Source organism: Gavialis gangeticus, unplaced genomic scaffold (genome assembly GCF_001723915.1).
Source record: "Gavialis gangeticus isolate Ggan-Ray unplaced genomic scaffold, GavGan_comp1, whole genome shotgun sequence".
NCBI lineage: Eukaryota > Metazoa > Chordata > Crocodylia > Gavialidae > Gavialis > Gavialis gangeticus.
Window position 1 is genome coordinate 20998673 of NW_017728994.1, and position 24899 is coordinate 21023571.

Sequence of the window (24899 nt, forward strand, 5' to 3'; positions counted from 1 at the left end):
ATTTGCCCTCCATTTCTTCTATTTCTGCTGATTTCCTACCCTTGTCTCATGTGCATGGCCTCAGAAAGCTCACAGCACACCCACAGAGATAGGCATACTCTGTGCATTTGGAGAAATACCTTGCAAATGGCACTGCAGATCTGAAACCTCAGTATATTCCCTCTTTACACTCAGGCCTCTGAAATACCTGCATGTGCATAGAGTAAGTTCAACACTGTTCTGGCAACCAGAATGACAAATCTCATGAGATAACCTTAATGTGTGACCTCCTTTCCCCACCTCCATTTAACGTTGGTCTAGTCTAGCACCAAACAGAAGAAGGTTCTCCCCTTTCATAGCTAAGGCTTGCATTAATTCTGGCCTGGCTGTACACACTCCTGAGGTTTGTACAATTCAAAGAAATTTGCACATTTTGCTCACCACTAGGAACCCACCACTTCTATCATTTAGTTCATGCCCTGTCTAGCTTCTAAATTCATATCTGTCACATTATTAACATGCATTTCAAAGTGCTTTACACAAGCATGTCCAGCCATCTCACTTGTTTGACAAGTGAGCTGCCAAACTTCTGGTTTCTTAAAACTCATTCTTGTTACAGCTGTAAACATTTCCATCTCCTCATAGGACAAATGCTTTTGGCCCCACTAATTTGCTGTGCCATGCTGCTAGTGCTTGCCCAGTTACTCTCTAGCAACTACCTTCAGTTATATGCTCTCCTGACTAGTTCTTTCCTTTTGGCTGCCACGCTAATCAAATTTCCTTTCCCTCCTTGTTCTGTTTCTACCCATTTGCCCTTTAGCCGAAAAGAAATGGTTTACAGATGAGCCGGACAACGCCTACCCCAGAAACATTCAAATCAAGCCCATGAGCACTCACATGGCCAATCAGATCAATCAGTACAAATCTACAAGCAGCTTGATACCGCCCATCAGAGAAGTTGAAGATGAATGTTGACTCCCCAGAGAATGGACTTTTCAGGAAAAAAAATCCACCACAGGCCCAGCCAGCTTCACAAATGGTGACGTGACATTTATGCCTCTCACATGCCGAATCGCCAGTGGAAAAGTTGCAAAGGGCAACCGCTATGGCAAAATAAAGTAGACATCTGTTTGTCTGCCTTGATTATGGCTTCCATGTATTTTGGAAACTCTGTCATTTATAAATGAACATAATCAAAAATAGTCATGTATAGCCTCTAGCGTTTAAAATTATTTTTATTTATTAGACAAAAAATATATTTTTCTTTTTTTCCATGGTAAGGTACTTACCCTTAACACACCAGTTATGTGGCCAGACTCCTAATCTTCACAACAAAGCTGCTCTTTCTCTGTTTGTCTCTTAGGAGAATGATGGTCACAGTTATTAAACAATGCTACTAAAAGAGAGAAATGAGATACTAAACAAAGTCCTACATGTATTTTAATAAATCCCAAAGGAAGGGAAAACACCAACATGTTTCTTAACTAGAAAAAGTGTATTTTGTTCTGCATCAGCACCAGCTCTTAATAAATTACAACTTATCTATTTTCAAAGGACAAAGTCATATTTTTATAAATTTAAACAGTTACTCCCACTTTGTGAGCATTTCCTTACCAAATTTAGTAAAGCTTAACCAACACGTACTCTAATGTGCCAATCCCTTTCAGGACCATAACGTTAGCCCAGACACCAGAAATATTCTGTCAGATTTACTTACAAAGCATTAATATAAGACACAGCATATGAGTTAGCTGTTCAAAGTGAAGTTCATTTAAAATGTGAAATACTGCTGTACTTCCAAAGTCACATCTTACTAGAAAACCTGAGTCCATGTAAGAATACAACCTTGAAAACATCTCCCCCATAGCCAGGTGTTTAATTAAACAAGTGTATTCTTTTTTTAGGCATCAGTGACACATTAGTCCCCTCCATTGTAAACCCAAGTTATTTAACTAAGACATGAATTAAACACAATAAAACCAGGGCAAGAGTGCAAAGTTTAAATCTATCTGACCTCTGCCAGTGCCCTCTCATCTCCGCCACCAAAAGAACCCATGGCCCTTTGGGTGAGTTCAAGTCTGGACACAAACTTGGCTGTTCAGGATCAGCTGTGTCCTCACATGTGGTTGCTTGGTACTTGCTGTCACAAAGTGATGTCTCTCTTCAGAAGTACCTTATGCTTTTGTTCTAGGTTGCCTCAGTTCCACATATAAAACAGTAAAAACTCATAAGGCACTTATTCAATAGCAAACTCTGAGAAAAGACCTGTACAGACCTGTTTGCACCTACCAGTTGCATAGTGGCTGACAGAATTTACAGACATCAAATAAAATGATGGTCACTGCTACAGACATACAAGTGTTCTTGCCAATTTACTAACTAAATCTCATCTGAATAACTTAAAAAATTAGCAAGTAGGTGAGGAGAAAAAAAGGACGCTGTGTCAAAGAAGATAGGAACCCATCTTACAAGATCATCGTTGCTTTCAATATTGGCCAAAGTCAAAAATCATTAAACAAGACCAGATACTGTCATTAGATAAGCAGTATCATCCAATAGGGCAGGTACCACACCTATGAACTTATGCTAGAACAAACATCTATAATGCCATACTCCAACATTTTACCTAAACTATCTTGGCTTCTATGTCTGTCTGCTGGCTGCAGTACAAATATAACCCTGCTGCCACTTAATAGGCTTTGTTTTCAAGTGCATTTATGGACTGACACTAATTTTTCTATACACACTTCGTAGAATTAGTTACAAAGGAAAATAAACTCTCCTATGCTATATGTACAATTGGCTTGCTTAAAAACTATTTAGAATTGCTCTTCTACAAAGAAACACATTTACTTAAGCACTTTTATTAATCCTGTTTCATAGTAGCCAACTGCAAAGAAGAAACTGCTGGATTGGCTGAGAACCATTTCAGCTAACAGCAAATTCTCATTTGCATTCCAATCTCACCACAGATCACTTTCCATCTTATGTTGCCAGCTGACACTCTTTTTTCATTTGTGAACTGCCACAATCTTATTACCCAAGCACAATGCTGTTCTCAATACCAGAATCATCATCATCTAAATTTGTGTTCAAGATAGGCAGACACATTTGAACTTTATAGGCCTCTGTTTTATAGACAAGTAACAGAAAATCCTTCTCAAAGCCTTCAGTCTTAGAATACTTAAATCGTGCTATTTCTAAGCATCCTTTCTTTCAGAAAGACACTTACCACATAAATAAAAAAAAATAAAACTACCACCTACACTGCTCTGGCATATTGAACTACATTATCCTTTAACTGCAATACTCTTGACACCACAATGCCCACAGTAACTTAGCTTAGGACTTCAGATAAACAAGACTGATTATGCTTTTTGATTGCTGCAATATCCATTTATACTAATCAAAGAATGACTGAGTGACCATAACATCTTACTCCTCCCTTGCATTTAGAGGATCAAGTTTGCATTTCATCTGTTTGTACCTAGACATATCAAAGAACCTAAGGTTGATTTCATACCCTTTATACAATCAATTAAATCAGACTAGCTCAAATATGATACCTTCTGTTCAGCAGAATCAACTGTGCTTATGTTACATGCTGGACAGAAAACCTTCAAACTTTAATTAGTCACCTTTAACCAGAGACAGAGTCCAACTACCCAGAAAACTGACCCAGGTGATGGAAAGCCAAAAACAAGCTCTTTGCACAACAGAGACTGATTACAAGCAGCATATGAAATGCACTGTATAAGCAAGGTTATAGAACATTTTTACTGAATTAAAATGCTTGTCTAGAAACTTAAATTTTTCTTCCAATCTAGTCAGACTTTATAACACTTCCTATATGTTCCCTGTCTCCCACCCTACAATTGAAATTGTCACACCGTCCAAAATTCATGCATCCTTGCCAAAACAACAGACAGGAATTTTTGCACCGAAAAGATGATGTGCTTTCTGGAATTCCAGCTGCCTTCCTTTTGACCCAAGCAAAAATACAAACACATACCCTTACTCCACAGTTAAGCACTAAATACAGTTCTACATCTATACCACAAGAAATGCAAAAAGGATTTCTCCTGAATGCCAGACAAAGGCCTTCCAACTTGCAGCACTTACTCTCCAAACTCAAATTATTTAAGATAAAGCCATGTGATCATTCACTTGCAAGCATACAAGATTCCCATGGCTATCAATCAGAGCTCTGAGGTTGGGCAAAAGGCAGCACACAGACAGTCTGCAATATGCTGCTTTTAGGAATTAAATCTGAGACAGTTGCATGTGCTCCCCCGGCATCTGGAACCAAAGAGTCATCTGCACCGCTTCAAATCCAGTTAGTGTAGCCACCTAGGTATACTACTGTGGCAGGCTAACTTTGCTGAGACAGAGCTATTTGGACTGGGTACAGTGCCACATAACTGATGTTATGTTACTTCTGACCTTGAAGATAGCCTACAGCTACCTCCCAAACCCAAAATTGTACAGCTACATTCTGGTGGGGCCAGCCAGCATCACACCTCATTCTTCAAAACTAAGCAGGATGCTGTAAGAATGGTCAAGAGCAACGAAAGGCACAATGTCTAGGAACAGTTTTTCAGATTTGGACAGAAATCCCACTTCAAGGACTCTTCAGAGAAACCAGAACAAAGCCTTATAATTTAGAAATGGCTCGCACTGAATGTCACTAGAAACAAAGGCACTCATTGACTAATAGGGTAGGCCTCACACTTACATGCTGTGAACAACATACATTAGGCTTCTAACATCAATTTCTCTTATAAAGATGTAAAGATTTCCTTAACTGCTCAAGCAAGTCTCCAAAACATGAAAACCTCCTGTACACTGAAATAGCCCTTTTCATTTAAAAGCAATACCCAAACAGAGACAAAGACCAGAATGCATATGGATCTGTCATTTCAGTTACCTAGAACCATCCTGGCTTTGTCTTTCCAAGTTCCTAAGCTGCATGGAGAAAACAATGTAATTAGGGCAGGATTTGGTCTATGACATCTCTTCTTCATCTGTGACAGGATGCAGCCTCACTGCTCTAGGTCATATCATAACTCATAGTCTGCAGCTCTGTATACAGAGAGATGCACCAATAAACCTACGTTAGGATACAAGACAATGCCAAGAAAGTTCCTCAGGCTAAAAGACCTTACAGTCAACTTCTGTTATCCCAAATGGAAACCTAATGGATACAGCTAAAGGCACAAACAATTGCCAGAGATAACACATACTAATTCAGAGACAGAGCTAGGAAAAAAGACCCTTGGCACTAGGACAACATGACAGTGGCCTTTCATCTGTCTCTGCACCCCACATAGAAGGATTTCCACATTTGCTCTCTATAAGATGGTAAGGAGGAAAACGGCAAGGAAGTAAAGAAAGAGGATTATCTACAGCAAATCTAAAAACTCTCATAGGTTTCATGGAGCAGCTTATGCCTTTTTATAGCCCATGCACTGGTGTAACAGCAGATAGAAGTGAAGATGGTGCTATCCCAAAGGAAGAGTAAAGGTGCCTTGTGCCAAGGTTTGCACATTTAACCTAAAGAAGCTGAAAGACTCAGGCTTCAGAGATGCAATGAGAACATATGGACCTCAACAAAATAGGTAGGAATAACATGAGGCAAGCTGTGTATGAAGAATAACATGCTTCCTTTGAATCTACACCTGAGTTATATGCATCATAGATTCATAGATTGTAAGGCTGGAAGGGACCTTGGAAGATCATCAAGTTCAGCCCCCTGCATCATGCAGGAAAGATTCCAAGTGACCCCAGCAACGTGACCGTCCAGTCTCCTCTTGAAGATTTCCAGGGTTGTCAATTGCACTACCTCTGGAGGGAGCTTATTCCAGTCTGGACACCCTAACTGTGAAGTTTTTCCTAAAGTTGAGCCTGAAATGGTCTTCCAGGAGTTTGTGGCCATTACTCCTAGTTTTCCCCAAGGGTGCCCTGGTGAACAGTTTTTCACTGAGCCCTTGATGTACTCCCCTAATGTAGTGGTAAGCTGCTACCAAGTCCCCTCTCAGCCTTCTCTTCTTCAGGCTGAAGAGTCCCAGGTCCTTCAGCCTTTCCTCATATGCCTTGCCTTGCAAGTCTCTGATCATATGGGTGTCCCTTCTCTGGATTTTCTCAAGCTTTACCACATCCTTGTTAAAGTGCAGCGCCCAGAACTAGACACAATATTCCAGCTGGGATCTCACCAATTGCTGAGTAGAACGGAAGAATAACATTCTTCATTTTGCTGGAAATGCATCAATCGATGAATGCCAGAGTATTATTTGCCCTGCTGGTTACAACATCACACTGCTGGCTCATATTTATACTGTGGTCAATTATTACCTCTAGGTCCCTTTCATTTGTGGTGCTGGTCAGTCTGGTGCTGCCAAGCCTGTAGGTGTGTATGGGACTGTTCATCCCCGGGTGGAGCACTTTACATTTCTTGATGTTGAATTTCATCTGGTTCCGACCCACCCAACTTGGTAATCTGTCTAGGTCTACCTGTATCTGTAGTCTATCTTCAAGTATGACGACACCTTCCCATAACTTGGTGTCGTCCACGAACTTGGCCAGTGAACTCTTCACCCCCACATGCAAATCATTAAGATGTTGAAAAGCACTGGACCAAGCATCAACCCCTGAGGGACCACACTGGCCACTTCTTGCCAGGATAACACACCTCCATTCATTAGAACTCTCTGGGTCCTACCCTGCAGCCAGCTTCATACCCCCTTAACTGTCTCACAGATGAGCCCACAATCCTCCAATTTTTTTGTGAAAACGTCATGAGATACCAAATCAAAGGCTTTTTGGAAGTCAAGGTATACAATATCAACCTCTCTTTTCTCCAGGTGGAGAGTTACCTGATTATAAAAGGGGATAATGTTGATAAGACAAGACCTGCCCATGATGAAACCATGCTGACTGTCAGTCAGAATCCTACCTTCTGCAAGCCTATCACACAGACTCCTTAAATTCATTTTTGCAGGATTAATTAATCATTTTTCTGCCAAGTTATATATGTCTAATTCTTTAATTGATCATGCACCAGTTCTACAGCAGTAGTGAGACAGCAGTCATTCCTACCCTGCTCATTCTGTACCCTATCTGGCATGATTTTCCCCTTAACCCAGTGAAATACCAAAGCAAAGTAGTCATTCAGGAGTTCAGTTTTCTCCTGAGTGTCAGTATCAAGATGTCCTGAGTTGTTAAGCAATGGCCCCATGTTCCCATTTGTTTTCCTCCTGTTCCCTACGTATCTAGAGAAGGACTTCTTGTTGTCCTTGATTCCCGTTGCTAATTTAAGTTCAGTCGCCACCTTAGCCTTTCTAATCTGATCCCTAGAAGGGAGGGCTGTTGTTTGTATAGTCCTGCTTGGGGCCTGTACCAAGCTCCCATTGTTTGTATGCCTCTTTCTTAAGAGAACCATGATTTTCCTGTTTAGCCAAGCAGTCTTCCCAGCCCTTTTCCTACCTTTCCTCTGCATGGGAATGGACTTCCTCTGTGCTTCAAAGATCATATCAAAGAGGAAGGAAGCGCAGAGATCTTTTAAAATGAAGGTGGCTTCATACACAATAATACACTAATATAAGGAAAGAATCTGACTCTTCAAAGCTTTTACCTACACATGCACAAGAAATCAGACATTGATAGACACCATTGAGATACTTATTTGCAGAACAACTGTTAAAAAAATTAAAGCAACTGAAGACAGAAATGTTCATGTGTAAAAGCAATAACTTACACATGGATAATTACTTGTGTTTCTACTGCCTCTTCACTCACTATCTGATTCACAGCTACTGCATCCACTACCATGTGACAGATATCCAGCATGGTCTAAATGATGCAATAGACAGGTACACATACTTAAGCTCTCCTCCAAGGAACTTCCTTACAGTGGCTCTGGGAAGGCAACAAGTTTCATTGTGTACCTGAATTGCCTTTCTGAGGAATTTGTATCCCCTCATTTCTTTCCTATTAAGATGGCTTTGTATTAAAAACCAAAACAAAAGAAACCATACACCCACAGGGAGAGGAAGTGTGACTGCTCTGGAGAAGAACTTTATTGCAGGGCCTACATACCTACCAAAGGTTGGATGAGAGAAATGTGATCCAGGTCTATGGGACTCCAATAGGGAAATCCAAGGGAGCATGTGCCTTCTACTACACTGTTCACTGACTTCTTAGCACTCTACCAATCCACAAAGTTCTGGTGCTTCTTTAGAAGGTGGTCCCAAAAGTGACCTAAATCATGAAAAGCCTCATACCTCAAGCCCCTATACAAAGCACTCAATAATACACATAGAACTGTCGTTTAAGTCCCAAATGAGTCCCAGAGTCCTTGTGCACGTGCAGGTCAGCATGTGCATCATATCATCTGCCACATCTGGCCCATGTGAAGATCAAATTCAAGGGTTAGATTTTATTCTACCATTGTTTCTCATGGAGCTATGGAGTTATAGAAGCATGCTTTCATTTCAGTTAATTCCTCAACTTCTTGAAAACATCGGCAGTGCAGTCATAAGCACTATCATAAAACAGGTGCATTTCCTATGTGCAAAATGCACTACTTTTGTGAAGAGCTGACCGTAAGTATTTGATACTACTTAAGTTTGAGATGTACACTGGGACCTATAATCTACAAGGTTCTGTAGAGGGGAAAGCTCATTGCAAAACAAGAAAAGATACCATGCTAAAATTGAAAAAAGCAAATAAGCTGAACCTTTGCAGGCACCAAAGAAAAATTCATTGCAACTATGTTCTCATAGAAATTTGAGAAATCATCAAATAATCATAGAATTCATTTCAATCTTTGATTCAAAGGGAAGTAAAAGAAGTATAGACCTTTTGGGTCAAGTTTGAGGCTCAGTTCATCTCAGCTGATTCTTTATCATTATTCTTTTTTTTGCATTTTACCAACTCTACCCTCAGTGTCTTTTCCATTCATTACACTTCTTGTCCTGGTTCACTGACATTTAACATGCATTCACTTGAAGTAAATTACACATCTCACACCTTGCACAACCATCTACTGATATGGCAATGTTAAACAAAAAATAATCCATAGTAGACTACAACAACAAATATTACCTTTCTTTAAGTATCTGAGTTAATAAAGCATAACTGCTCTATTACAAAACTACTACAAAAATTAAAAACTACTAATAATTAGTTCCCATCTAGGGACAGTATCCTAATTACCCCATTTATAATCCTAATCTATAAAACAAAGAGGTTGAAAGAAAGTCTCCCACTGGTTAATTCAGGGAATTTAGGGATAGTCTTCATGGGTTTAAGGACGGAGGTGCTCAAGCATATAAAAATAAAATGAAGAAATCATTTTCCGAAACAAATAATATATTTTAACAAGTTCTAACCTGGAAATGGGAAGATTTTAGATGTCTCAAAAAATGTAGACAGCTTCATCAAAAATCATGTTTAAGCCCAAGCTGAGAATTCGCTCCCACCAGACACACTCTCTTCACCGTATTCTTTGGGACACACGGATTTCAAAATGAAAAATGACAGCCTTAAAAATTGTGTGATTTCAAATTTCACATTCTAGTGGCTTCCAAAGTTGGCCTTGTCTTTCAATTCACTATACACATATGAAATGTGCGCAAGCATTTTTCTACCTAGCCATTCCTCATAATAAGGCACAGGAAAAATACAATGGTATAAAAGAACATTAAGTTAAACAAGAATAAGGAGCATGGCTTCATCGTTCCTATTTTTAGACAGGATCGGCAATAGAGAACAAAGGCTTGTGCTCAGAAACTTTGTCCTATGTAATATCCAGTAACTAATATATTGTCTTGTAAAAAGGGTTTGTACATAACTTGTACATGGTTTCATTTTGTATTTTTCTCAAATTAAAATGTATTTGTGCTCTAACTCAAGGATGTATCCATTCTTTCCTTTGCATAGGAACAAATATCTCACAAACCATTATGCAACATGATGAACTCATCCCCCAAGTAATACTGGATCACAGATAATAACTGTACTTTGACTTTGTACTCCAACATAGCAACTTGGATATGAGAAGCACAACAGGCTCTAGCAGAACTGCTCAAGCCAATTGCCTGCCTTGGCCAGGGCATGCATTCTAACAAGAGATCTTTGAAAGAAAAATGTGAAAACCCTCCACAGATAATTAAGCGTACGATTCTTGTTATTTTCTCTCAATCCTTGAAAGCATTATGGCCTGAAGTAGTAAGTTCAAAAGTATATCATATACTCTCCCCTTATGTTAGGCTTGTACTTGTGCTAAAGACATTTATGATTGTCTAGTCTCTTTCCTTGAGCAGCAAAAAAACAAGTATAGCCATCTCTTACCTTATCTCATTTAGGATGAAGCTGTTGTGGATCCTGATCCTGGGAGCACAAATACTCACCCTTCCCTTTGCAAAGGTTTGTGTCCATTTATAGACAATGGAACTAGCCATACATTTCACACCAAGAACAAACTTGAGCTTCTGCGTGATCACGGCCCTAGAACTTAAATTAAACAATTTAGTCATTGTTGTAGTAAATCTTACATGGACTTCCTGTCAGTCTAATGTGTGTGTTTAACAAGCCTGTTTATTTTGAAGGAGATACAGAAAATTTAAATCAACATAAAGAGTGGCACCAATCAGCATTGAAAAATATTCAACCCAACGTAAAAGGTCTACCAAAATCATTGAACACAAATGTGTATTTGTATTCATTAGTGTTAAGGACCAGGTGTCGGATTTCTTCATTAGTTTCTGTTTCACTTAATATTGAATACATGCCTATAGACAGAGATATCTTAAATTATGGTAGGGATGAAAACAAGATAGTTCAGTGTAGCAGCCTCTATACACAAACATAAACATAATTCATGCATAAGAATGGGGCTTATTGGTATTGCCTGGTATTATGAATTTGACAAAATGGGTTCCTCATGAATGGATGCTGTTCATAGGACTTGAATAGCATGAAAACAAAAGAATCAAAGTACCTAAGTAGGAAAATATGGATGCAGTGATTGCTGGCAATGTGCCAAATAAAATGAATCACTTCCACCAAGTACCAAATTATAGTAGCATTGTTCTTAAATCTTTTGCCTCACACAAAAATACTAATACATGGGCAACATGATGACCAAGTGAACCTGCTCAGTATATATAGTTTCCCTTAAACAAAAATGTTACTAAAGAAATGAGACAGGCAAAATGCATCCATTTAGAAAAGTCAAAATAAAACCCACAGCTAAATTCTGCTTTCCTTAATAAAAATAGAATCAGGACTAACTCCATAACTTAGAATCGTTGTGCTATAACTGGTCAAGTACGAGTGAGTGACAAGCAAGGAACCAGTTAACAGTCCATAGGGGAGGAAATCTCAACACCATCCGTTAAGGAGCTGTGGAAATGTAAAGTGACCTTTCTGTACTGGAAATAAATATAAAAGGCTTACAGGATATTTGGGATTGTGGCATAGAATATCTTGCCAGGGAGAATGTGTATCTACTTTATGTAATCAACAAACTTGACACACCACAGGTAGCACCAAATGCTGGCATCCATTTCCCACAAAATATGAATGCATGACACATATGTTCAAAAAAGCCTGCATTGTATTTATACAATACAAAAATCAAAAACCAAGATCTCTTCTTTCACATGAGGAGTATTAACTACCTGTGCCTGGCATCTATATAGCAGAAGAAAACCAAGCAAAAATCCAACCTCACTTCAGTTAAGTAAGTAACATTTATTAGTGTCTATATATGTGCTTTGAGAGCCACTCTAAAGTGCCTGCAGTATCATGTGTATTCAGCATCCTGTGCTTCAAAATGGCAGCGGGGCCATTTTAACTAAAGCTCGTTTGATGAACTTTAGTTAACGTGTCCCTGCCACCATTTTGAAATGTGGGGATGCTGAATAAATGTGGTATGGAGGCTGCTGGGATGTGCTAATGCAATTAATTGAGTCTGCTCTGATGTGCTAATTAGCATGCATTGGAGCAGAGCTCCAGCATGTGTATAGGTGCCCAAAATAGCTAAAGTTAGCTACATAGAGCATATCCAGATGTGCAGGCACGTGTGTTTTGCGGCACCACAAACCGCATGTGTTGTATGTTAAACCAAGCATGACGCTGATAATTTGTGGGGTAGGGACAAAAATTGTTACTGGGATTTTCTGTTAGCAAAAAAACATTCCAGAAAAAGACAAGGGGCAAAGCATGAGAAAATAGTGTGTGCTGGGACAAACACGAAGACAGGATCAGATGGTTTCCATGTGCTGTTCCTCAGCTAGGTGGGGTGCAGGGATTCTCAGTGCAGGGGCTGCCTGCTAGCTAGCTCTGCCCTGAGGCACCCTGTGCACCAGCCAACCCCTCCTCCCCTGCAGCACATGGAGTCTGGCCAGAGGCCAAGAGGAGCTGGGCAGGGTCTGCAACAAAGGGCACAAGCAAGGGCATGTGCTGTGGCACAAAAGTAGGGACACGAATTTATGTGGCTACTATTTGTGCTACTGCAAGCGCATGCATCCCTGCTCATCTGGATGTAGCCATAAGTGGCATTTTGAGCTGCTTCTGCAGATATTTAGATCCCCATACCCCTGCAGAAGTTTGTTCCAATTAAAGTGATGTCATTAGTACTACAAGTTTCCCAAAGTTCTGTCTAACCTATGTATTCTGGCAAATCCTCTTGACGCAGAGGCTCAAAAACCCTAGGAATGGAAAACAAGGTTCTGCTCTGTATCTAATACTGCATTCATCACAAGTACAAAACTTCCTTTCAGTTACTAAATATACAGTACCTTCTCATAATTAATGTGATTGACAGACAGCTCACATCCTTTCAAACCTGTGTGTTATGCTACAACTACTTAACATTGTAATTAAATTATAATTCCTTTTATCAATATATGCTGACAAATACAAGTTTTTCTGTGCCTTTAATGGCAGAACATTCAGTCTGTGCTAGGCAGACAAATTCAATACCAAAATTTGTTCCATGACAGAGAGGTACAAAGAATTTAAGGAGGGTTGGTGTTAACAGGCCGAGTAAACCAGCTAAGGCCCTGACCCTTCAAAGCATAAAAAGAATGCTTCTGTCTCCTGATAGCCTATAAGTCTAATGTAAGCACAGGGGACTTATCTACATGTGCATAAATGCACCTTTTCTAATGTGTATTAAATTTAATACCTTCAATGTGAGGTACTAAATGAACGCACATTAGGCTGTGCTCATGTGCAGTAGCACATTTGCATGCTTTTTTAGTGATGCTTACTGCGCAGTAAACCATTTTACTGCACAATAGCATAGTGTCATAGAATCATAGAATAGGAGGATTGGAAGGGACCTGTAAGATCATCAAGGGACCTGTAAAATCATTCGGTCCCCTGCCATGGGCAGGAGGTATTTGGGCTCAAACAAGCTCAATGAGGTGCTTGTTCAGCCTCCTCTTGAACACCTCTATGGATGGCGACTGCACCACTGCTGGGAATGTGTTCCAGATTCTAGATACACTTACAGAAAATAGGTTTTTCCTTATGTCCAGCCTAAATTTTTCCTCAACTAGCTTGTGCCCATTGGACCTCATCCTCCTAAGGGGTGCCTTTCTGAAGAGTTGGTCCCCTAGATCTTGGTGTTCACCCCTGACATACTTGTAGGCAGCTATCAAGTCACCTTTTGGTCTTCTGTTACTCAGACTGAACAAACCCAGTTTCCGGAGTCTGTCCTTATAGGGCCTATCCTCCAGGCCCCTAATCATATGGGTGGCCTTTCTCTGTACCCTTTTGAGCTTATCCACATCCTTCTTGAAGTGCGGTGCCCAGAATTAGACACAGTACTCGAGCTGTGGTTTCACCAATGCTGAATAGAGGGGGAGGAGCACCTTTCTGGATTTCTGGGCAATGCATCAGCTGATGCACACCAGAGTTCCTTTTGCCCTGCTGGTGACTTCATCGCACTGATGGCTCATAATCATCCTCTGGTCATTTGTTACCCCCAGGTCCCTTTCAGATGCAGTGTCAGCCAGGAGACCACCACTCATCATATAATTATGATGAGGGTTCTTCCCACCCAGATGAAGGACCCGGCACTTGTTCCTATTGAACCACATCTGATTGCACTGAGCGCATACAGCCAGCCTGTCAAGGTCATTCTGGACCCTTACCGTGTCCTCAGATGTGCCCACATTTCTGCACAGCTTGGAGTCATCCACAAACTTAATCACTGTGCTTTCCACTTCCCAATCTAAGTCATTGATAAAGATGTTAAACAGCACGAGCCCAAGCACTGATCCCTGGGGGACACCACTCAAGACGGCCCTCCAGGATGAAGCCATCCCATTGTTTACAACTTGCTGGGATTGGCCTCTGAGCCAGTTGCCAACCCACCTCACTGTATACTGGTCTAAGCCAGTACCCTCCAACTTAATTGAGAGAATCTCGTGGGAAACAGTATCAAAGGCTGTGCTGAAGTCTAGGTAGATGATGTCAACCACAGGTCCCATATCCAGCTTGTTAGTTACCTGGTCATAGAAGGACACCAGCTTTGTTAGGCATGACCTTCCCTCGACAAAGCCATGCTGATTGTTTGTTAATAACCCGCCAGTTATGACCTTGTGGTCAATGGTCTCCTTGACAATTTTTTCTTAGATTTTTTCCAGAACGAAAATTTTTTCCCAGAACTTTTTGACTGTGTAGGGATGGTCTATTTTTGAGCAGTGAAAATTGCCCCCTTTAAGCAAGCACCACCATTCTTGAACTCGCAAATCATCCAGTCAATGGTTACAAAGGTTGTTTCTAACTAGACTCTTGAGTTTCCAAAGTCTGCCCATCTGAAGTCTAGGACTTCTGTTCTGCTGGCAGAATTCCCAGCCTTTCAGTGGATGGTGAATCTGATGCGTCATGATCACTGTCGCCCAGAGTACCCCCAACCTTCAGGTCACCTACCATGTCTTTCCCTTTGGTCAGCACCAAGTCCAGAGTGGTTTTACCCCTAGTCGGTCCCTCCACAGCCTGTGTCAAGCACAGGTCATTTATGACTGCCAAGAAGTTGATTTACCTGCTGGAACTGACTGAATGGTCTTCCCAACACGTCAGGGTTGTGGAAGTCACCCAAAACTGTCATGTCACAGTTTTTTTCCATGATGCTTTGATGCATAGTAAAATAGTCTACTATGCATTAAAGCGCATATATAGATGTGCCATTCCATGACTTATTTTAACTAAATGCTTATGTTCTTACTCCTGTAAAGCAGCATGCACATAATTCTTATCGTAGAAGTGCTACACATTTTTCCTTGTAATGGTTTTGAACTACTACTATTTGTACTAAATTTACTCTGCAACAAAACTTCAAGCCATCAGTTCCAAGTCCATGATAAATATCCTGCAGTACCTCCTAAGAAGCTTTGCCCAGAAAAATAGGGGATTCTAACATAGACTGCATGCTCTGTATATGGCGATAGGCAGGAAACAAGATATTGATCCATTTGGAGGATTTTGGAGACAAAAAACAAGCCCAAACTGCAAATTAATTCAGTCTAAGTATTTCCATCAGTTTATGATAGACCGACTGGGAGCAGAAGACTGGCTGCGCAATTCATATCCAGATATGTATTCTGAGACTTACCTTTCTTCTATGTCTAATATCAGGTATCAACACAGAGGGATTCTAGCTTAGACTGATAAAAGGGAAAAATCAATTGATGACCATATTAACAGAGTAGATAACTTATTAATATCTAGTAAAATATAACTCTGCCCATATTCTTCATAAGACTGTGAGCCTGGACAGTAGCTTGCAGTTTAAATATAAACTTCTCTATGCCATTGTACTCCAGTCAAAATTTATCAACATTATTTTTTCAATGTCTGTTACACTTGTGCCTCCTAACTATTTTGTCTAATCCACTTGAAAGGCCTCAAAGCCCTGCACTTCATATATGATCGGAATAGTTGTTTGTTTTAAGTCCCTGTTAAGACAAACAGTTCAATTCCTGGGATAGTGCAGTTGATATACAATTTAATATGAGATTGAAAACAGAATAAGGGGCAGTATTCAGGGAATTTTCTTTTTTTTTAATTGGTGGCCCTAAAGAAAGTAATTTGTGAACCCTTCTGTTTTGTCATTCATAGCCTCACTCGCAACTACTTGGACTCTTATTTCTTACAGTGTCTTTAAATGAATTCTGAGCAACCACTAAGATACAGAAAGACCACATAAGGGCAAGAAGCAGAGAAATCAGGGCAGAAAATGGTGTATAGAAAAGGGGTATGAAAGGCAACATAATAATAGTCTGAAAGTGCATTAGAAGTAAGTATGTACAAACACATGCTGACAGAGAATCTCTGCCTCAAAAAGCTCACAATCAAAACTCCACAGACATCACCAAATGATAGGAAAAGAAACAAAAAGAAAAAGAGGTAATGTGATTTCCTGAGAGAGAAGGGTTTCTGTGACTCCTACTCTTTTCACTTGCAGGTATGGTAGTGTAGATCATTACGGGGATCCATTCAATCTTTCTTACACCTACTCAAAGGGAAAAAAAATCACAGGCTTTACACATTCAAGATCTATTATTATTAATTATATCTATAGTATAACAGCTAGGCAGAGTGCAGCAGTCTAAAAGGATTTGATGGCACAATTCTCTTAACATTTCTTTGTCTATAAAGTCATACACAAGACAGTGCCACCAAGAGAAGGACTGCAACACACTCCCTACTAATACAGAAATTGCTTATAACAGTCTGTCCACCTCTTTTGGTCTGCAGAGACAGATTTACTGCCCTCCAGTCCATTCTGTTGGTAGTAAAGCTCATAGTCGATTCCACCAGTATATCACTACAAAAGTCCTGACCTCTAACTGGAACATAATGCAAGTGCAAGCCTGTGCTAAAGAAAAGCAATGGGTGGTTTCTTTCTGAGACATTCTGAGTTGCTAAACAATCACCTTCAAGTATTTTATGTTTTAATTTTTCACATATGTGTGGGACGCTTTCTTTATCTTATCAACTGATGCAAAAGAGTGAGTTTTTCCAGAAGCAGACTATGACCCTTATGTCCCCAACCTATGACCTATACTTCTGGAACCCAAATGACTCCAAAAAAGTTTTAAAAACGGATTTTTGTTTCAGATATACCATAGGTAATTCCCACGCGTATGTTATGTCATGATCAGTAGGCCATGAGGAAGGGTGACGTTCCCTTGTCATTGACAAACATTTTTAAGAGCCAGTGATGTGCTTCATCCAGCAGACAGCTTGCCAGAGGTTTACATGAAAAGCAGGCCTCATAGTTTTGTCATGCTCACAACCAAACCTTGCACTAGAAGTGTGACTGCATTCGAAGACACAGAGAATTTAAAGTACTATCCAGAAACAGACGTATTTTGATGTACACAGGAAAAACATAAACATAAGATCCTTTCTCTTTATGTAGCAGAAGCAGACTGCTACGAAATTAGACAAGATGAAGCATCATCTATAAACTCAGGTAAACAGGGCAACAGGTCTATACAGAGACACTCAGCACACTTGTCCAATCCACATGAAATCAAACTGAATTTAAGTCATAGAAATCTGCTGCATATATAGTCCATGGTGACAAAAAACAAAGAAATGGTCAGACCTGGGCTGCTTCTCTAGTCCATCCATTAACCAGAAAAAGATTATAGAAGACAATTACAGCACAATGCATCCTAGCCTTATGTGGCCATTTGACAATAACAATATGACACACGCTTACTATTTTATTCATTTGTAGATGGTGATTCTGTTCAGTGGCTAAGTAGGTCATTAGCACTTTCAGGTTAGAGCACCACAAATCTAATGGAAATCCATAATACTTTATAGATGATCCATAATCACACATGTTCTGAACTTCTCCAGCTCAAGTATCCAGATGTGGCTTAGATGAGACAACTTGGTATGTCAGAAGGCTGGAAGGAAAGTTCACCATTCTTATTTCAACCTGAAATTTAAGAGAATTCCCAAACAAATTCCCAAAGGACTTCTACTGTGATCCCACACCATATGCCTCAAGCCTCCTCCACATCCACAACAAGTTTTTGTTGCCAAACTCCAATGACACCTTGGCTTAGTACAGAGAGTCAAAAAGCCTGAGATCTTTGCAGTTTAGTCTAAGCTGCAGAGACTAAGTAGAAACAGAAGTGAACGTTTATCTCTTATTCAGGAAATGCTGTCACATGCCTGCAGTGGCTCAGGCCAGAAGCCAGGGGGTGATAGAGCACAGCCCTCTGGCACATAGCCAGCACAGGCTGTATGTGTTCGCTTCTTCTTCCTGCTGCCCCCAAGGTCTCTGGGATTTGCAGTCCAAACTTTCAGCAATAGGACTCTGCAAGGTTTCTGATCACTTCCTTTTCCTCCTTCCAGGTGCTTCTGGGATTTGTAGTCCAGTCAGAGCCAGCAATAAGCTTGAGCAGGGAAAGAGGTGTTTAACTCCCCTTCCTGGCCCCAGCCAACCAGCCCTCACTGCTCCAGCAGAGGGGCAGAGCCAGCCCTGCTCTCCAGAGCAGACAGCTCAGCCCAGACCAGGGCTGCAACACTTGCTGTGATGCTAGGGGACTGTGATTTAACTCGAACGAGGAAGTGGTCTGGGATAGGAGTTTCATAAGTGGTATGACCCAAATCAGTTAAGTCTGATACTACATTCAACCAACTTTATCTTAAACCAGTTTTAGCTATTTTGAAAAAGTTTTATGTGCACTGAGCTTCTCTTCTCTTACAGATTTAAATCAGTTTCTGATCACTTAAACCAGTTTATGTGTAACTTCTGTCCCTAGCCCTTAAGTACCTTGGTAGATGTAGGCTTCAGTCCCCTCTATGCCACCATTTCTATTGTGTGAAACTTGGTTAATTGCACTTCCCTATCTCACAATGATACTGAATGCATGACAGATGTGTGTATGATATGTTAAATGCATTAAGCTTATTCCCAACATTACATTTGCTCCCAATTGAGGAGAATTTATCAAGTGTTAGCAGAGACATAATTGTTCAAGTTAATACCCACTTCTCTTTTCAACTTTTTGGCCCCTTTCAACTAAGATATCCAAAGGTAGCAAATGTACTACTATAGCTACATGTAAAATTTTGCAACACTGTGTAATTTTGAACACAGAAAAAATAATGTGGTATAAAAAATTCTACCTATTTTTTTTTACCTGGCCAAAGGAATGGCAATTATAGCCTATAAACATAAGTAAGGCTATAGTCTATCTTTAAGGTAATAATCTTTACAAAACATATTCAATAGACTGCCTTACTAATGCACCCTTTTTCTTGCATGTATAGAGGTGCTAATATGTGCTCCCTGTTTAGCTATATCCTTTCCTTTTTTGAAGAGTCTACACATTCTGGCATTAGAGAAATTAGGAACTAACTGAAATTTCATTCTTTCTTCATTTAAATTTTTAAAAACTTGATCTTTCTTTAATATTTGAGAGAAGGTTCAAATCAGATCCTCATTTGAACCAATTAGTTAGACCCATTTGTGCCACTGCTATTTGTCCCTGGGCATGCCCCTGTACATATGCTCTGATATGCAGCAAAGGGACATGGGTGGGGTAGGAGAGGCTGGGACCAGCACCTGTGCTGGCCCCAGCAGCCTTACCTGGGGTCCTGGGGACCTCCAGGAGAAGCAGCAGCACTGAGCTAGCTGCTCAGAATTTGGTCAGTAGCCAGAGGGGCTCTAGCTTGCCAGGTTCTGGTTTTTGGTGGTGCATCCTGCTGCTATGTTCGCCACACCACTTTATTTGATACTGGATCTCCCAGTATAAAAAAAACCTGTTGTGTTGCAAATTAGCAGTACGGTGCATGGATGCACATGCACCATGTGTGGCTTGTGATGCCTCAAATAGGTTTGAGGTGCCACAGACTGTGTATTCATGCTTTTGGAGATGCACCCTCTGTCCAGGCATGACAGTCTAGGGCCCATGAGCAAATATCACAGAGTGCATTAATGCTATAATTTATGAATAAAACACTTTAAAACAATGTTATTCATTAAGTGAAATATATATAGAAATTTTATATTCATGTGCAACATAATCTACAAAACAGAGATCTATAGTATTTCCTCTCCCCAGTTAGGAGCTCTCCATTAACTCACTGTCAAGAGCCAGCCCCTTTAATGGAGCTTGAACAGGAGGGGAAGGTACTGGTAACCGTGAACAAAGCATGCCTCCTGAAGCTGAAGGGGCACGGCGACTGCCTGCAAGCAGTGGTGGTGTGTCAGCAGTGAGCAGGGACTGCCCGCAGGTGGCCACGGTGATGTCTGCAGCAAGGACGGGCTGAGTGGGGACTGCCCACAGGCGGCCACGCTGACATTGGTGGTGAGGGCGGGCTGAGCAGGGACCACCCACAGGCAGCTGTGGCAGTGTCAGCGGTAAGGCGGGGGTGGAGAGTGGTGACTTCCCACAGGCAGTGAAGTGGGCAGCAGCCAATTTTAGCAGAGGCACATGCCCCCTGTACATCCTCTACATGTTGCCTATGCTGGTAACTATAGTCAAGAGAGATAAGGCTGAAACCAATGCTAAAATATCTACAAAAAGCCAATCAAAAAGGAAAGTTTGCCTCTGAAAGCTTTGAATTCATGGGTCTGCAATTCCCATGTATGACCTGATATTATCATATAGAAAACTGGAAGAGACTACCTTCTTTGCACCTTATTAAGCAATAGGAAAATAAAGAGGAGTTAAGGGATTGTGCCCATTCATGCCACTGAGAATATGGATCCTGATCCTGCTAACTGTCCCATATGGCAAGACTGTAAATCTTACTGTAAGACTCCCTGAAACCAAGGTTTCTCTACGTAAAACAACTTAAAGGATGAGGGATCAACTAAAACAACTACATTTCCAACCTTTTGCTGTATCCTGTGCTTTCTTATTATTTTTAAGTCTATTGTGTTCATGATTTGGGAAATTCTCAACACCTTATACCTTAAAAGATGTGTTTCAATTTCCATTGAGAAAAGACTGGAACCTTATCTCACAAGATGAAATAAAGGAACATAAAGACAGTCAAATGAAGGGACTGGGGGAAGAATAGGCAAAGAAACACATGCAAAGGTAAAATCAATAAAGGGATATAGAAAGAGACACACAGAGAACTGAAAATAACCTAACACCAAAAAAGTAAAAGTTTCCATCTCAGGAAGGAAAACCAACCTATACATTGCACAAAGTATTGTGAGAAAGACACAAACCAGCATGACTGGTGCAAAATGCCCCGGCCAAACTAACGAGCTATTGTCAGGTTTTAAAAAGACAACTCTACCATATGCTGCACCAAATGGAGGTTTCTTTCTGTAGTGAAGCAGATAACTTTTTATCAGATGTGTCACTCGGTGAAATAATTGCCAGCAATAATGGTGCAATAGCAGCAAACTCCAAGCCCAATTTATCCACGTCTATTCCATCTTTCAACTTCAAAGCTTCTACCGCCTCACAGATCACATCAAAATGACATCTCTGTTGTTAATGACAGTGGCCTAATGCAATACAGAAAACTCAGAATCACTTCTCCAGATAGGCTAAAAGCTCTCATACAGACACTAGACAGGCACACAGGTTCTGACATTCGTATTCAGATTTGTATTTGAGGGGAGGGGAGTGAATTTGACATTCAGATTTATTTATCCTGGAAACAGGCTGTGTCTAGAAAATCCATGAGAATTGCATGGGGAGGAGATAATGTGACAGTGTGTGAAGCTTTAATTAGTTTAAGACCAACTGCTGGATATAAGAAATGCTTGTTCTCTGAGCTGCTTCAAGACTTAGCTGATACTATAGTCTATAGACGGTACCTGTGTAATAAAAACAAAAACCACTGCAGAGGGAGATATGAAACTCCATCCATCCATGTGAATAAAAGCAGATATTTAGTGTTGATTTTGTCTGGCATTATCTATGTATACAAGATGCTGTGCATCTACTGGTTTGGGTTATCTGAGTCATGAGAAATCGGAGCCTATAAAATGCTGCCCTAAAAAACCATGAAGTTGTTTGAATTCAAGCCTTGGCTTTAAACTTCTCTAGGAAAATGGATATAGGTATAAAAGTAGATAAATAGCTCTTTCTCTTTGTCTTTCTCCACATGAGCACAAAGCCTATACTGATAGTAATCCTGCTGTTGTAAGCCTGGTCTATAATTAGCTGGCTCTGATTTCAGAATACAGCCATGGTCACCAAGTCACAGGAACAAATACACACCCAGGCACTTCTGGAAATCAGTTCCATTCATTTATAAAATGTGAAGTGCACCATGAGAAGCCATCAGCTACTGAAAGGACCACAAGCACCACGTGAAAACATGGGAATGACCCCTTTTGTCAGATGCCAGCAGCACAAGCCTAATTCCATTCAACAGAAGTGATGTAACCTGGCCAGGAGAAGGAGGGTTCTGTCACCTTACAGGGCCTTAAAACATGTAAATATGCTAGATTGTTTGCCAGTGAAACTGAAGTTTCACCAACAAAACTTTGTAACATAGACAACACCTAGGTTTCATTAGGATATGTTACCAAAATAACTTTAAGAAATACTTCTCACTTTCCCATTGAATGTAAGGTCCAAAGATTAACACTTCAGAAGAGAACTGATTTATAGTAATATTGATTTTTACATAATATTTACCAACTTTACCAATGGGAACATCTGAAAATGCTTGCCTTTAAAAGTGTAGCTGTGACAGGCTCACCTTATCTGTACCAACTACTACCCCTTTCCTCCGTGGGGCTGATGACAGTCATTTTTCACATAAAATATATTTTTAATTGCTTTGCTTAATATATATATTTGTTCTGATTTGGGATTTTTTAGAAAATAAAAATAAAAATGGACAAGTGGTTAGAGTTCAAGTACTGGGCTGTCCTAAAAGAAAGTTTATGGCACTGTGAATGCGTCCGAGAGCCGTGATGTTCTGAATAGTAAAAATATACATATGGCTATGAGCCACAATCTTGAAATCATTAAGTTATCTTGATATATAGAGAATGTATGGATAACAAATGACTTTGAACAACAAGAACTTGAGCCTTACACCAGATTTTATGGGGCTATATATAATAAGAGGAAGGCCCAGCTGTTCATGAACTTATAATAGCCTTGTTACAGGTGCCTGGGCACCTAATAACCTTTACCCAATTTACAGTAACCCTATTCCTGCTAATTTGGTACCACCACCACCATACTACAAATGCAAAAAGTAAGGCACAAAGGCGATTTGTAGATGTGCTCACCATTTTCTAAACTATGTAAACTTGATTGGCACAGTTTGAACTGAATCACACAGTTCAAATCAAATTTCAATTTGAATTAAAGGTTAATAGAGGATCATTGACCATCAGCCCCTTAATAGACCCAATTCGCAGTCTCTGTGTATGGGCTTACGCACTTAGCACTTAGAGTTGAAGTAATTAGGAGGTGATAATAAGCCCGGTTAATCACTGCTACATTGTGGCAAACCTACTGACAGTTATCTAAAGTGGTGTTCCAGAAGCCATGATGGGTAAAATTGACCGAATATTGATGACCACCTCAGCCAATGTGTTGTGGGGGGAATGACAAGAGGTTTTCCCCCCTCTTCACAGACCACTAGCCAGTGTGGCTGGACAGGGCTGGGGGCTTAGTCAGGATACTGATACTTAGTGAGGTGTTGTTGGCACATTTGACTTTGTAAAGGTGTTACTTTGTGCCTGGCAGCCTCTGTTGCAGGGGCAGACAAAGTTCAGCCTAAGGGCCAGATCCTGCTTGAAGTGGACTCCATTTCCCAGCAGTCCCTGCCTACGTGGCTAGGGCTGGTCTTCATGGAGACCCCAAAAACTGTATTGTGATAGTGCAAGGCTGGGGTTGCCATGGATACCGAACCCAGCCACACTGACAGGGCACACAGCAGGACAGGGCAGGCCAGGGCACTGCTCCGGAGCTGCTGGGATCTTGTGGCAGGGGTAGGTTGGTCCGGGACCAGGGAAGAGCGATGATCTGACACCTGCATGCTGCAGGCAGGGGTGTGCAGGCAGTGGATAGCAGCTCTGCCCTGGCTCAGGTCCACACTGCAAGGAGCCAGGGCAGACCCTGCTCTGTTGTGTTGCAAAAACCCAATTTAGTTTTTCTTGGAGGGATTGATATTTGCAATGCTTATCTGCCAAATTTCTAAGGACTGTTTTTGCTAAAAGCAAAACCATATATAAGTGTTAATTAATACAATTTAAATGGCCTAGTTTGGACTGCCCTGTTTGGCATTAACTGTAAAGCTCATTTAATGAGGATTAATTAATTTGGACTGGAGCCAATTTTAATTCAGACTACAGACATCCACATGTATATAGTGACAACTGTAGTCTGGATTAAACCTAGAAAAATGCAACATTTGTAAACAGCCAAAGAAACTAAGGGCAAAATCCTATTTTTATTTAACATGTTTAAATGCTACTTACATGTTCAAATATAATATGGGCCCCCCTTTTTCTCTAAGATTCTAATTACTAGACATGATTTCACCAACTTCACCAGAAGTAGTATTGAGCTGCAAACATGAAAAAGAAAAATCTTTCCATGTAGACCTTGCTCTCTGACAGCCATTCACAGGACAGCTTTCTGGCCACAGCCTTGCTGTATAAAAATCACCAAGGGGCAAATTTCACAGATTTGATGTGCATGCCCACCCCTCAATTCATCATCTGTGAAGGGGTTTATGTTAAATAGGGATAGGCCCTATGAAGCTGAAGTCTTCCTTCATGAAGAAATTCCAGAAAGCACAGAACAAGCCAAAAGCTCACTAAAGTCAGGGGGTCCAAAGGGAGAAGGAAGATAGAAAACTGGGAAAAAAAAGGAAAAAAAAACAACTTTAATCCTTTTTCCTATGTTAACAGGCTGTTTGTAGAAGGTCTGCTTTTT

At 40.5% G+C, this 24899-nt stretch overlaps 1 protein-coding gene across 4 annotated transcripts in view; it reads left to right on the forward strand.

The window, feature by feature from the left end:
* Positions 1–5604, forward strand: part of KCNMA1 (potassium calcium-activated channel subfamily M alpha 1) — a 1434006-nt gene extending 1428402 nt beyond the window's left edge. For all 4 annotated transcript variants that reach the window (XM_019502361.1, XM_019502362.1, XM_019502363.1 and 1 more), the window contains one exon: positions 800–5604. In XM_019502361.1, the coding sequence (XP_019357906.1) occupies positions 800–954 (155 nt within the window). In that variant the 3' untranslated portion in view covers positions 955–5604. The remainder of the gene's footprint in view (positions 1–799) is intronic.
* The last annotated feature ends 19295 nt before the right edge of the window (positions 5605–24899 follow it).